This window comes from Penicillium nucicola (genome assembly GCF_028828085.1).
Source record: "Penicillium nucicola strain IBT 29836 chromosome Unknown utg000010l, whole genome shotgun sequence".
Taxonomy (NCBI): Eukaryota; Fungi; Ascomycota; class Eurotiomycetes; order Eurotiales; family Aspergillaceae; genus Penicillium; species Penicillium nucicola.
In genome coordinates this window covers 6,121,445-6,134,950 of record NW_026643134.1, presented here as the reverse complement: position 1 = coordinate 6,134,950, position 13,506 = coordinate 6,121,445, and the positions used below count along the sequence as shown (strand labels likewise).

General features: G+C 49.0%; 4 protein-coding genes across 4 annotated transcripts; 2 read left to right on the top strand and 2 right to left on the bottom strand.

Annotated features, from left to right (window-relative positions):
• Positions 1-594: 594 nt before the first annotated feature.
• N7511_010888 (protoporphyrinogen/coproporphyrinogen oxidase) lies at positions 595-2,474 on the bottom strand (the record flags this gene model as incomplete). Its single annotated transcript, XM_057133265.1, has 5 exons — positions 2,354-2,474; positions 2,236-2,305; positions 2,059-2,139; positions 1,658-2,008; positions 595-1,602 (listed from the first exon to the last, which is right to left on the bottom strand). The coding sequence occupies exons 1-5, from the start codon at positions 2,434-2,436 to the stop codon at positions 595-597; spliced, it is 1,593 nt and encodes a 530-aa protein (XP_056981253.1). The 5' UTR covers positions 2,437-2,474.
• Positions 2,475-4,475: 2,001 nt separating this feature from the next.
• Positions 4,476-5,845, top strand: glfB (uncharacterized protein; the record flags this gene model as incomplete). The annotated part of the gene is made up of 4 exons (XM_057133264.1): positions 4,476-4,597; positions 4,650-4,717; positions 4,788-5,419; positions 5,477-5,845. The coding sequence occupies 4 exons, from the start codon at positions 4,476-4,478 to the stop codon at positions 5,843-5,845; spliced, it is 1,191 nt and encodes a 396-aa protein (XP_056981252.1).
• Positions 5,846-6,881: 1,036 nt separating this feature from the next.
• N7511_010886 (uncharacterized protein) lies at positions 6,882-7,952 on the top strand (the record flags this gene model as incomplete). The annotated part of the gene is made up of 1 exon (XM_057133263.1): positions 6,882-7,952. One exon carries the CDS (start codon positions 6,882-6,884, stop codon positions 7,950-7,952), a length of 1,071 nt encoding a protein of 356 aa, XP_056981251.1.
• A 2,356-nt stretch (positions 7,953-10,308) lies between these two features.
• On the bottom strand, positions 10,309-12,232 carry N7511_010885 (sugar transporter-like protein; the record flags this gene model as incomplete). Its single annotated transcript, XM_057133262.1, has 8 exons — positions 10,309-10,548; positions 10,651-10,780; positions 10,878-11,064; positions 11,263-11,340; positions 11,402-11,417; positions 11,489-11,720; positions 11,838-12,136; positions 12,206-12,232. 8 exons carry the CDS (start codon positions 12,230-12,232, stop codon positions 10,309-10,311), a joined length of 1,209 nt encoding a protein of 402 aa, XP_056981250.1.
• Positions 12,233-13,506: the final 1,274 nt, after the last annotated feature.

The following is a 13,506-nucleotide window of genomic DNA, read 5'->3' as shown; positions in this document are numbered from 1 at the left end:
ATCTTCGATTGGTGATTGCCTAGTGATCGCCGTGTGGCAAGCATATGTGTCCTGGGGCGAGGGGCCAAAGGCGCAGTCGGAGGCGAAGGGATTGGGGTCGGGGTCGGGGTCGGGCTGAGATCTGTACATCAGTCTGTGCACTGTGCTGAGTTCTCCGTGGAGAGCCTTGTGGGGGAATGAGTTGGAGGTCTGAATTTTGAGCAAGTGTGAGACGACCTATTAGGCGAGGAAGATTGAAGTCTAAGATGCCGAAGCCAGTGTGTTACAGTTTACATGTACTGTACTGTATGAAAAGTGCATGAACGGAATCAATTAGGAATAGCGAACCAATCAAGCCAGTCTAATAAAGTGTATCTCAAAAGTAACCCAGCTCTAGCCCACAGGAGTAAGAAAAGTAGCGGATTGGATGGGTTAAGTAACATGATGAAACGCCAACGAAAGATCATCTCCCAGATGCCGCTTCAAATGCTCCCTTCGTGTATATTTTTTCCATGACGGTATGAGCTCGTTTCAATTGTATCAAAAAAAAAGGAAAAAGAACAAAAGAAAAACATTTCCTTCACACAAACATGTGTTGGACCAAGGGGGAATTATCTACTGCTTCTTGGCAAAAATCTGGGCACCATCGACCAAGCGGCGCTCGGTGTTCTGGCGACCGTTGACGAAGTCGGGGTAGTTGAGGGTCAACTCAACGGCACCGTTAACAATGTTGTCAACAGCCTCGACACCCAGCATGAAGGAGTGGTCCTGGTTGCCGACCTCGTAACGCCAGGAACCGAAACGGCCACGGGACCAGATACCCTTCTCCTGGAGCTTGGGCAGAATCTGGGTGAGGGCACCCTCACGCTCGAGGGAGGGGGTGGGGTAACCGTGGTCGAAGCAGCGGTGGTAGGTGGAGACGATCTCATCACCGGCCTGGAGCATCTCGGTGTTGACGAGACCCTGGATGGACTCGGCGAGGAGAGTCTCGTGGTTGACGGGCTTCATGGAAGACTCGGAAACCTCAAGCATGATGGACCAGTAAGGACCCTCCTGAGCCTCAGAGCTCTTGGGCTTGGAGCCGTCGGCGAGCTGGAGGGTGGGCAGCTTCTTGGAGGCATCGGGCTGGTTGTAGGGGGAGTAGTTGGAGAAAATGGTGGCACGGTAGAAGGGGCAGTCATCCTCGGGGAAGTAGAGCCAGCACTTGTCACCGATACGGTCGGGGCGAGCACCACGGATACCAACACCGATAACGTGGGTGGAGGAGTAGAAGAGCTGCTTGGTGAGGGGCATGAGCTCAGTGTCGTTCATGGCCTCGGCGAGGTAGTCGACGGCCATGGTGGAGACCAGCTTCTTGTATCCGATGACGGTGCCATCAGCGAGGACAACAGTCTTCTGGTTGGCGTTGACCTTCTCGACCTTGTTCTTGGGGCCGTAGCGGGTGTTCTCCTTGGGGAGGGTGTTGGCAACGGCAATCCAGATACCACCGGTACCATCACGGGCGGGGAAACGGAAAGTAGCGTTGGGACCCCAGTTACCGGCGGTCTTGTTGAGGATAACGTTGGTGGTCACAGCCTTGACGTTGGGGGCAGCGACACGCTCACCGAGCCAAGCGCATTGCATCTAGTGGAATCAGTATGCTGAATGCGGGGGGCGGGATCAAAATAAACAAACTCACCTTGGTGGTAGGGACAGCCCAGACCTTGAAGTTGTAAGGTCTCATGAAGAGGTCGGCAATACCAGTACCCATCATGCGGACAATCCACTCGTCAAAGTCCTTGGGCTTGGTGTTGGAGACACGGGCCTCGAGGGCAGCATCGATCATGCCGTCAATGCACTTGACCTGCTCCTCCTTGGGAAGCATGGAAATGTTGTTCTGGAAGGGGTAGGGAACCCACTGCTCCTGGCAGCGGACGTAGGAGATACGCTCGTGGGTGAACCAGTCCTCATCCTTGGGGAGGGCCTCGTTGATGCAATCGTCGAAGTACTTGTAGTGGGAGAAGATAACGTGGCCACCGACATCGTACAGCTACAACCGTTAGTGTGTTGAAGTGGCAATTGAAAGGAATTGCAACTTACGAAGCCCTCATCGGTCACATCAGTGGAAGCAAGACCACCGGGGGTCTCGTTGGAGTCAATGATCAGCCATGAGGCGTTGTTCTGTCAAATCAATCAGTCCCGAATTCTTCAGAATACCCCTCCCCCTTTTTTTCTATTGTGTCCCCTCGAGACACAATTGAGGATGAAAAGACTTACGGTCTGGTTCAACCGCTTGGCGGCACCCAAGCCAGTTGGGCCAGCACCAATGACGAGAACGTCAACAGAACTAACCATTGTCAGTGTTGACATGGACCGGAAGTTGGCCACTACTTACATGTCGGGGTGGGTCATTCTGCCTTGTAGGAGGTCCTGGAAGCTGGGAACTCTTTTAAAAGTCTTGCGAGCGACGTTCAGCATAGAAAAAGCACAGCTGCAGGAGGTCTGCAGAAGACAGGTGGGAGCGGAAGAGGTAATAAATGGGAAGGGGGGGAACCAAAGAAGGAGAAGTGGGAGGACAACGTGACAAGCCAAGCTATCCAGACGCAGTCGGCTAAAGGAAGTGGGGAGGACGTGCCTGTTTCAGCTTTACTGATTCGGTATTTTTGACCCCCTATTCTAATTTAACTATATTCTACTGTACACTCCATATATCATTTTATTCGGGATTAATCTTCAATACACATCCTCAAACAACTCCGATCTCTGTTCCAGGGTCTCTTGGGCTCCATCAGGCCCGTGGGACACGTAAGGCAATGTCATCACATCCCAGACCCTGGTGAAACTATTGAATCTATATCACATTGGGGGCCCCGTTATTGGTCTGGGCTTATCGACTCCCCAAAGCAGGGACCTGAAATCGATTTGCATGCAGACAATTCGATATTGGAATTCCCTTGGCGGACATTGGACAATTCTGGAATGCCCGTTATCATCGCCCATCTCGGACATTTCTAACGCTCTAGGAAAAAAGGGGCAGATAGGGGCCATTAAAGCAGGACCAGATGGAAGATGGCCGGACTAAAAACGCCACCGATGTCGAAATTAGCACGTTTCCGACCGAGTTAAATTACTTACCGCAATATCGGCTGTGAGCTATAGATGTAGTTTAAATTCGGCTCCAACGTTCGAGATTGACTATCAACCGACTCCGCTCGCAGCAAACATGTACAGCCCTATTCCGGACTTTTCACCTGGACATGACTGTGTACAGTGTAGTACAGTAAGATATGGTCTCCTGTTCCCTGTGCAGCATATCATATGCATCCAACACCGATAGGACAGGGGGAAAACCCTGAGCCCGTTGATCGGCCACTCACACTGACCCATCACTCTGGCGGTCTCCAAATGAACGGGATTCGCAGACATCAGGGCACAGGCGACAAGGGTCCACTGATTGTCGCCCCAAGAAGGCAACATGACGAGGATCCTTGGGGAGTTTGAACTGTACTGTACAAAGATAGAACTTCTGGAAGTCTGGAAAATCGATTCCATCCATGGCAATCACCGCATCCAAGGAACAATTCCAATCAAACCAGGCCATACGGGTTACAGGCTAACAAAGCTTGGTCCCCCAGTCCTTGTGGAGCGCCAGAGAGTCCCTGATGGCGTCAGACACAGCCCAGGGCGATCGCCGCATTCTCCACCCGTAAGGGACCGGATGGACCAGAGGGTCGCCGAACACGGGTCTTGGTGGGTCGTGGCTAACAGCTGCTTGCGTAACCCTTTTCTATTAATTTGGATCTGCGTTTACGTAGTGTTCTATCTCAAACGATTGGAATACCGAGCTCGGACATTCTTGCAGTACTGGTCATCTGTATTGTCTCGGGTGATTGGGATCTCTCTTTGGATGGTTCCAATACACACTCCTGGATTGGACTGAGAAGAGCAGGAATTAACATTAGCTGCCAAAGCAGCCAGTGGAGTGGAACTAGACTCTATTGGCGACTGGACTACAAAAACGGAGCATCGCCACGAGCAACCCATGGGAGTCCCGGTCCAGGCTCAGGTAAGGGAAACGGGCGTCCCAAGCCCTCTCGACCAATCATCGTCCAGTATTGTGTACAGGTGGCCTTAGCTGAGATGTAACCGTAATTTTCAGACCTTGAAACAGGAACCAACTCTGCAAACAGACGTGTGGTGTTCTGTTTTGGGTGTTTTCTTTACGTCTAAACAACGTCTCTGCCCCCCCGACGGTTTTTTTTAATTTCGTTTCTCAACTCTGTGGAAAAGAAGTATTTGGTTCCTCGTACGTACCTCATCATTCCTTCATTCACGCTCGTTTTGATCCAACTGTCTCACTCTCGTTTAACCGTTTAGTGTTCTCGCCTCCCTATCTCCCTTTCTTATCTCGCCCACTTTTCTCCGTGGCTTCCTCCGCATTTAGTCAAGGAAGCCTCTCTCGGCCACGACCATTTGAATTCAAGCGCTTCCTCTCCGATCAACCTCCTATTTTCAAAATGAGCGAAGGCGAGAAGGTCCGCGCCTCCGGCGAGACTCCCCGGGAGTCTCTGCCCACGGTCAACCCCGCCGCTGAGAAGCAGGAGTCCAGCGCGGCCCTGCACCCCGCGGTCTACGTGACGTGAGCCACCGTCGTTCCAGCGAGGAAGACACAATCGCTGATATCTTGCCAGTACCTGGATTACCCTCAGTTCCTCCGTTATTCTGTTCAACAAGTACCTCCTCGACACTCTCGGCTTCCGTAAGTCACCTCGCCTCAGCTAAACCAGTTGGACGCGCGACAAGGAATTCAGTTGCTAACAATTGAACAGGCTTCCCTATTATCCTGACAACATGGCACTTGACTTTTGCTACCATCATGACCCAGATCCTCGCCCGCACCACCACTGTCCTTGATGGCCGCAAGAACGTCAAGATGACCGGCCGTGTCTACCTCCGCGCGATTGTTCCCATCGGTGTGATGTTCAGTCTGAGTTTGATTTGCGGTAACATGACCTATCTGTACCTCAGCGTTGCCTTCATCCAGATGCTCAAGGCCACCACACCTGTGGCTGTCTTGCTGGCCACCTGGGGTATGGGTATGGCTCCCGCCAACATGAAGGTTCTCGCCAACGTTTCCATCATTGTGGTTGGTGTGATCATCGCTTCCTTCGGTGAGGTCAAGTTCCAGCTCGTTGGTTTCCTGTTCCAGGTCGGTGGTATCATCTTCGAAGCCACTCGTCTGGTCATGGTCCAGGGTCTGCTCAGCTCCTCGGACTTCAAGATGGATCCCATGGTCTCTCTGTACTACTTTGCTCCCATTTGTGCTGTCATGAACGGTGCCGTTGCTCTGTTCCTTGAGTTCCCTCGCTGCACCATGGAGCACATCTACTCCGTTGGTGTCTGGACTCTGGTTCTCAACGCTGTCATTGCTTTCCTGCTCAACGTTTCTGTGGTCTTCCTGGTAAGTCATTTGAGTTCAATATCCAAATTCGCGGATCCGTTTTAACCTTCTCTACAGATTGGCAAGACCTCCTCTCTCGTCATGACCCTGTGTGGTGTCCTCAAGGATATCCTCCTCGTCATTGCCTCCATGATGATCTGGAACACCCCCGTCACTCCCCTCCAGTTCTTCGGTTACTCCATCGCTCTGCTCGGTCTCGTCTGGTACAAGCTGGGTGGTGACAAGATGCGCGAGTACACCTCTTCTGCTGGCCGCGCCTGGGCTGAGTACGGCCAGGCCCGTCCTGCCCAGCGCAAGTTTGTTGTCTTTGGCGCATCCGCCCTCATCTTCTTCCTCTTTGTTGGCTCCATGGCCCCTAGCTACGCTCCTTCATCCGTTGACCGTGTGAAGGGCATGCTTGGCGGTGCTACTGCTGGTAACGCTTAAATGCAGTTATCATCCCTGCATCTCCTATGAACTGGAATGCAACATAATTTCGGAGCCAACATAGTTTACCAGCGTTGGTTTGAGCAGTGGATGCACAACATGTAGCGGCCTTGGCATCCTCTCTTCCCCTGTATGATGCCGCCATGTTCTTTCCCCTAAGCCCCGGTGTGATGGAGAACGGGGCTTGGGCTTTGGCTTTTTGTTTTATCCAGCCGCATTTGATGTATTCAGTGACATGTGGTGTTACTGGCGGTGTTCTCTTTTTTTTTTTTTTCTACGAACATTGATTTTGTTAGACTTGCACGAGCTTTGGTGTCGGTTTTAGCTCTGGACCTGTTCATGTGGTCATCTTATTACCATTCGTGTTTCTATAGTGTTCGAATAGACTTCTTTGTTGTTCACTCTCCTGCATGCCTGAACCGTACTGTTCGTTTCTTCTTCACTGTGTTATGTCACTGCACGTGATTCCTTGGCTGCTCTCAGGTGACTGCACGTGATGACCACGGACGGCACATCCGTGCAAACCTGAGGCGTCCGGGCATCAACGCTGATTGGCCAATCACAACGAGTCTGGATCCATCCGTGACCAGCTCCACTCCTCGGAGGCGGCTTGGCTGCATTGGCCAATCGCCTCGCTGAGTGACGTTGGTATTGTTACTGTTTTGGTCGATCGGATAGCTGCTTTTGGCCGGTAACTTGCCGTTTGTTACGGTAACTCCGCATTTCACGCATCAAATCATCCACTTCCTCAGATCCCTCTGGTCTCACTCTCACTCTACCTCTCTTCTCTCTCTTCGGTTCCTTTTCATTTCCTCTTTTCTCCCTCTCCGCTAATCTTTTCTCCTTCTTTCTCTTTCACGCTACCTCCTCATCCTACATATATCCTTCTTCTTCTTCTATTTCACCTCTACCACCTTCACATCTACCTCTCAACCTCCCTTCCGCTTGGACGTGATCCGCAGGTGGTTGAAGCTTCTTGTGTCTTACTCACCTAATCTGACAGAACAGTATCCCTCAAGGGTCACTCATAAATACAATGTGCCCGATGATTCTCAATCGCCTCTCTGACGGTCCCGCGACGGTCCTCTCTCCCCAGGATCATGCCTTCGCTCAGTTCCCGCAGACCATGCTAGATCCTCCGTCAAGCTTCACCAGCTTCTCCAACCCTAACACTGCGTTTGCCAATAACCCTGCTCAAGCATCCTCAAGTTTCAATTTCACACCTCCTCCGAAGCCATCCCGCAAGAGGTCGCGTGACGATGCGTCCTTCGAAGAAGCCTTGACATCCAGTGCGCCTCCAGCACCCACGCCGTCACCACCAAAGGAGGAGCCAATTTATGGCGAAGGAATGGTTCTGCTCAACCCGCAGACTGGTCTCGCTCTCTCTGCTGAAAGCCAGACCGGCACATGGTACGAGCAAGAGTCCGAGACGCACCAAGCCACCGCTGTGCCTGTCTACTCCCGGTCCAACGTTTTGCAGTCTGACGCGGGGGACGTAAGCCGCAAGTCCCAACGTCTCGACCAATCTGCCCCAGGCCTGGATGACATCGCCCTTTCCTCAATTCACCAACGCCTCAACGAGTCCAACTCGAACGACCAGCACCGCACCCTCAATCTCGGGCCTGCTCCTCCCGCGGAGCCTCTTGTTGATGACGCAACCCGTCTCCTCGGCATAGGCTGGCAGCGCGTCAGCACAGATGACGATATGGCTTGTGCGGTGCGCGGTTGGACGAAATACATCGATAACCAGTTTTCCTCCCAGCTACACGACTCCCAGATTCTCATCAAGAGCCGCGCTCTGGACGCTTTCCTGGTAGCAGCGACTCCGACCTCTGGAACTTCGCCTGCTTTCTACCTCTTCACCGAAGATCTCACCCAAGGCCAGCTCGTCGCTTCTTCGTGGGAATCTTGCATTCAAAATCTGCGCAGCACCCCAATCATCTTCGAGGGTGCCGCGCCTCTTAGCGCTACCGATCGACACAACGCCCAAACCACTCCTTTCCGCATGGAAACTGGCGTACCACTTCTCCAGCAAGCCATCTCAAACCATTCACACGCACCGGGACTGAGCGGGGGCGTAGAAATGGGAATGGAGATCGACTCATGATTTCTTGATTTCTATTCACAACCTCCGATACGCTACCCCTGATACGCCATCAACCGACTCGACCTCGATTTCGACCTCGGCTCGACGTCCAGCCATTCGCATCGGCATCGATACCGGCATCGACATCGACACTCGGATATCATCTTCGCCAATTTTCGTTTTTACTATTGCTTATCTAGTTATGAGACTTACACGCCTGACTGACCCGGTTTGACCCACTTCAGTTCTCGCTCTCTGGGGGTTTTGGGTTTGGGTGTCCAGGATGGGGTTTGGTTATTTGCTTCTACGATTTTCCCCCTCTGCGTCTTAAGGGCGGGTTATGGCGTCTCGTAATCTGGAGTTCATCTATGTTCTCTTTTGAATCCCTTTTTTTATTTTATGAACAACTTTGACTTCTCAATCAAAAGAAATAAGTTATGAGTCCTTTCGCTTGTAGTTGACCACTCTGGCTTTCTGTACATGCGTTGTTGCACAGCCCAAAGTTCCCCAAGTACTATACCGTCCCTCATTAATTTGCTGGGAACGAGTCAACTTTGGAAATCTCATGGTCAAGTTATGTTATGAGGCGAACAAAGTGAAGTAGGCCCTTCCCTTTCCACATCTTGCAACAGGTAAGAAGCACCCGAACCCTAAGCTCATAAATCTTGAATCCAAATGTTTACAAAATATCCTACATAGCTTCTGCTGCACAGTGGAAAATCTACAATCAATATCATGGATATTGTGTGGACTTCTAACGTCTATAAAATAACGCCATAGACTCAAAATCTGCAATTATTAATAATTATCAAGGTGCTGTGGTCGAGGGGTTAAGACACATCGTTGTGGTTATTCTATGATATCCTCACATCGTATACCGATGTAGCCCCGGTTCGAGTCCGGGCAGTGCCATTTTATTTTTGTCAATTTGTGACTAGAATAATAGTATTTTGCTTCAGATTGCGAACATTTAGAACAATTTTTGGATATACTTCAAAGTCAGCATTCTCATGGTCTTTATATGCTTAGTTCTTAGAATATACGAAAAGGAGTAAGTAAACTATAATTTGTTTAACCGCTGGATACGAAAGTCTAACATACCGACGTATCTACTGACGATGTGGCTCTCGTAGATATCGTCAAGTCACTTAAGAGAATTATCCATCAAAGAGGGCGGTGCAAGCATCACATCATCTATTGTCCATATTTTTTAGCCTTTTACTTACACTCTCCCTTCCTCTCCCTCCTCTCCCTCTTTTTCTACTTTCAATCACCGCTCACGAACAATGTCCAACTGTACAAATCCCCAGTATCGTGCTGATGCAAAAACAAAAGCCCTCAGACGTTGCGAAGTATGAGCAACAGAGGCAAAAAGGTAATGGCGCTGCCCGGACTCGAACCGGGGCTACATCGGTATACGATGTGAGGATATCATAGAATAACCACAACGATGTGTCTTAACCCCTCGACCACAGCACCTAGCTTGTGATTGGCTGCAATCATTATAACATTATGATCGGATCTGCAATTGACTATCTAGCTATTGTTAAGACTTTCTCTTATTAGGATTTTGATTTTTATGACCCCTGTTCGGCATTGACTTGACTACAATTCTGAAGCGATAACTACATCACGCTGTTTACTAGGTACTATGTTATAGAAATAAAAGACACAGCAAATAATTAAATCGTAGAACCATTAGAATGTTGAGCAAAATGTTACAATTGATTGACGGACTGAAGGTCATATAATTCTGAACCTTTCCCAAATAGGTAAAGCGTACTTCCGAACCCAATCTGACGTCGAATCAGAATTTTATCAAGAAATCCAACCGAGTATAGATTTCACATCCACACATAGAATTGACAAAAAACAAAATGGCGCTGCCCGGATTCGAACCGGGGCTACATCGGAAATGTTGCAGATATCTGTTAAGACTTCACCACAACGAGGCGTCATACCCCTAGACCACAGCACCTGAGATATGATAAGTTCTGTTATCAGTGCCATATGTTCGTAAAGTTAGAAGCAGATGTCTGGGCCCGAGGGCTGAAGATTCAGGGATCCATTCAGGTCAAGAAACCAAACCCAAAGCGAGGTTTAGAGCTTTGTCATAGAACTATAGAACAAGGACTAGTATAGGTAGGGAAAATCAATGCTAGAGGGAGAAGGCTCGATTCAAACAGACTTGGAGGGGAGGATGGTTCTGAGCCCTCATTAGAAGTATGCCATCTGCATGCACAATCTGAATGTTGTTCCTAATTATATCACTAGCAGTAGAGCAACAGTTCAAAATCACTTCATTTGTAGCATTACCATGTAGTGATAGTAGAATAGAAGCATGACAACACCATCATACCCTCATTGTCACCTATAGTCATTCCTTCTCTCTAGCACCAATCCTCACTTCATCGTGGCTGACACTACCCCCAGCGCTTCCACTTCCACTTCCATCTTTCTCATTTCCATTCTCGCTCTCATTCATACTTACGCGAGTATCCACACCTCCAGCTGACCGTGAACCCACGATAGTAGGGTATCTCGCTCTATCCGTAAACAGGAAATCAATCTCCTCGAGCGTGAGATTAGCGGTCTCGGGGTAGAAAAAGTAGATAATCTATATCACAGCTCATTAGCACATGTGGACTGCGTTGATTCAATCACAGTATGTTATTGTAGCTGATATTGGGATGTAAACAAGAATTGCTGCTAGACTCACCGGAACGAAAATTAAATTCAGACACATGAAAATCAAGTATCCCTTCCAGGCCAGGTCTTGGATCAGTGTGGGCGTTATCATTACCACGAAGAAATTCCAGAGCCAGTTTGCTGAGATTCCAATGGCTTGGCTGTTATAAGAGAAATGGAAGTGAGTGGTGTGTATGAATGTAGAAATATATATCAAAAGAGGGGGTGTTTTATATCTTGGTTGTATGAAAGACTTACCCCTTAGCGCGAACATGCAGAGGTAGAATCTCAGGTCCGTATACCCACGGAATACAATTCACCGATGCACCGAAGATTAGCATGAAGAGGAAGAAGAACGCGACGGAGGCCGTTGCTGTCGGTTTTTCGATCGATGTCCCTGCAGTAGTAATATCAATACCAGGATGCGTGTAATGGACGAGGAGGACTGTTACCCTTGAATGAGAGCAAAATTGCTATCATCATCATGGAGATGAACAGTCCGAAAGATCCCCACATCATTGGTTTACGGCGACCAAATCGATCTGAAAAGAAGGTCGGATAAAAGGAGCCTGGTGTGCAATGGTTAGGCTTCATTTGGTTCTTATCCTCTTGCTGCTGATGACCCAGGAGAGTTTCAACTTACCGATCACAAACATAATTTGGATTACTCCTCCCAATAAAAGACTTAGTTTCCGGGTCAAGCCGACGTTGTACTCGAGCACTGTGGATGATATTAGTCGGCATTAGTTTGACAGAAGCCTGTTAAATACACGACAACTTACCAGAAGTCACATAGTACTGTAAGCCGTACAATGTTAGAGGAGATGCGGTTTAGACTGGTACAGTAGGATAGCATAGGAACTACTTACCACAACCAGGTTAATTCCTCCCATCTGATTCATAAACTGGATCCCATAAGCCAGCAACACTCGTCGACCAGTCTGCACTTCATCCCGTTTGAGAATTTGGGACCATTTATATTCACCGTGTAGAGTCTCAAGATGGATAGCCTGAATGATACCCTCAGATTCGGAGATAACTTTCCCATCCTCGGGTCCCATGTCATAGATATCACATAGAACCTGGAGAGCTTCATCTGGTCTGTTATGTCGGTAGAGCCATCTAGGACTTTCAGGCAGACTATCATACCCAATGTCAGCATCGGTCATCAAGAATATGACTTCTTCTCTTCTCAAATTCACTCCTAGAGTCACTCACCCAAAGACCAGCAAGATAACCATTATAGCAAAAATCATCTGACAAGCAATCGGCAACCGCCAATTGATATCCCCATCAACATAACTCATGCCATAATCAAACCAGTAAGCAATGACAATACCAACGCCAACGAATAGCGGCTCACTGCAGACATATTTTCCGCGTTTCTTGGCTTCGCATAGCTCGGATTGGTACACTGGTACGACGGTGGTTTCGATACCCGTACCTATACCGGTGACAAAGCGCGCAACCAGCAGTTGAGCTCTTGAGAACGAGGTCGTTTGTAGAATTGCTCCAACCTGAACGAAGTATGTCAGTGTCTGCTCTGCTCCATTGTCAATATAGGAAGAGAGAGTAAAGAAACATACAATAATCCAGATCATGGCAAACCACATCGATTTCCGTGGTCCAATTCGATCACTTATCATAAATGAGACTATTGTCCCGGTGAAACATCCCAAATTGTATATCGATACTATGATACCCAGTATACCGGCGCTGGGGTAGTGAACTACATTTAGGAAATCGTCGTTTCCTACAATTCCGGAGAAGACGCCTTGGTCGTAGCCTAAATGAACGATTTGAGCTTCTCGAGTCTCATCCCCTGGCTAAGAAGATGGAGGATACCCACCGAAAAATATGAATGCTAGTTGGCATGTAAACATTATGGCCATCCGCAGTGATCGGCCGCGGCCATAGATGTTGAATTGTACCATAATGCAGCTATCCGATGGCTATGACATAGCCTGCACAGGGAAACAAGATAACAAGATGATGTGATTCGAGTGAGAAGGAAGCTTGCAAGTCCCGTGTCATGACACGGCAGACCTCCTCCTTTATATCTTCTACAACAACACGACATACGCCTCTACGAGATTAAGCAAAAGCTGCAGTCTGTAATCTCCAACCAATCTGAGCCTTCGACTAAAATATTCTCTCCGGATGCGGCATGAGAAAGCGACAGCCTTGCTTCGATTGTGTCTCACGCGTGGAGTTAGCCGGTGGGACAAAGAAACAAGAAGGGGGTCAACGGGTCAGTTCCACCAATGACCTTCTTTAAACAAGGCTTGACCTCAGCTTTTCTGGGGTAAACGGAGTATTGAGGGTATAGATCGGCTCTTGGCTGACTTAGTGACGCTTTTTCTTTGATCGTCTTTGTGGGGGTCTGGGGAAGTGCGGGGGGTTGACATCGGGGAAAAGCCCGTTTGTTGTCGGTTTTGATGCGGCCTTGCCTGTGCTCTTGCAGATCTTGGGGTTCGGGATGCTGTTTTGAGATTTTGGCGCTTAGGCTTGCCTTGTCTAAGGGTTGTTTGCGTTGGATTGGGTGGGAATTGGGATGTAAGGGTATTGTTCGTTGTGGCGTCTGTGGCGTGGCCGTGGGGGAGTCACTTAGTACATTCCTTGCATGCAATTGTAGGTCTTCTCATTCAGCGATTGGTCATTGAATAAAGCCGGGCTATATAGTGTGACCTAGGAGAGTCCATTGGTGCCATCACTTCAACCCCGAATTGATGTTTCCCCTTCGCTGTTATGAAAGCTATGATGTCTTCCTACTGTCCTTATCCTATTCCAAAACAATAGACTCCTTGGTGTATCGGGGAAAGTTGAAAACAATCAAAAAAAAGAGGTTGAACTAGGGCAAAAACGGGGCATTTCTGCCTAGTGGCAG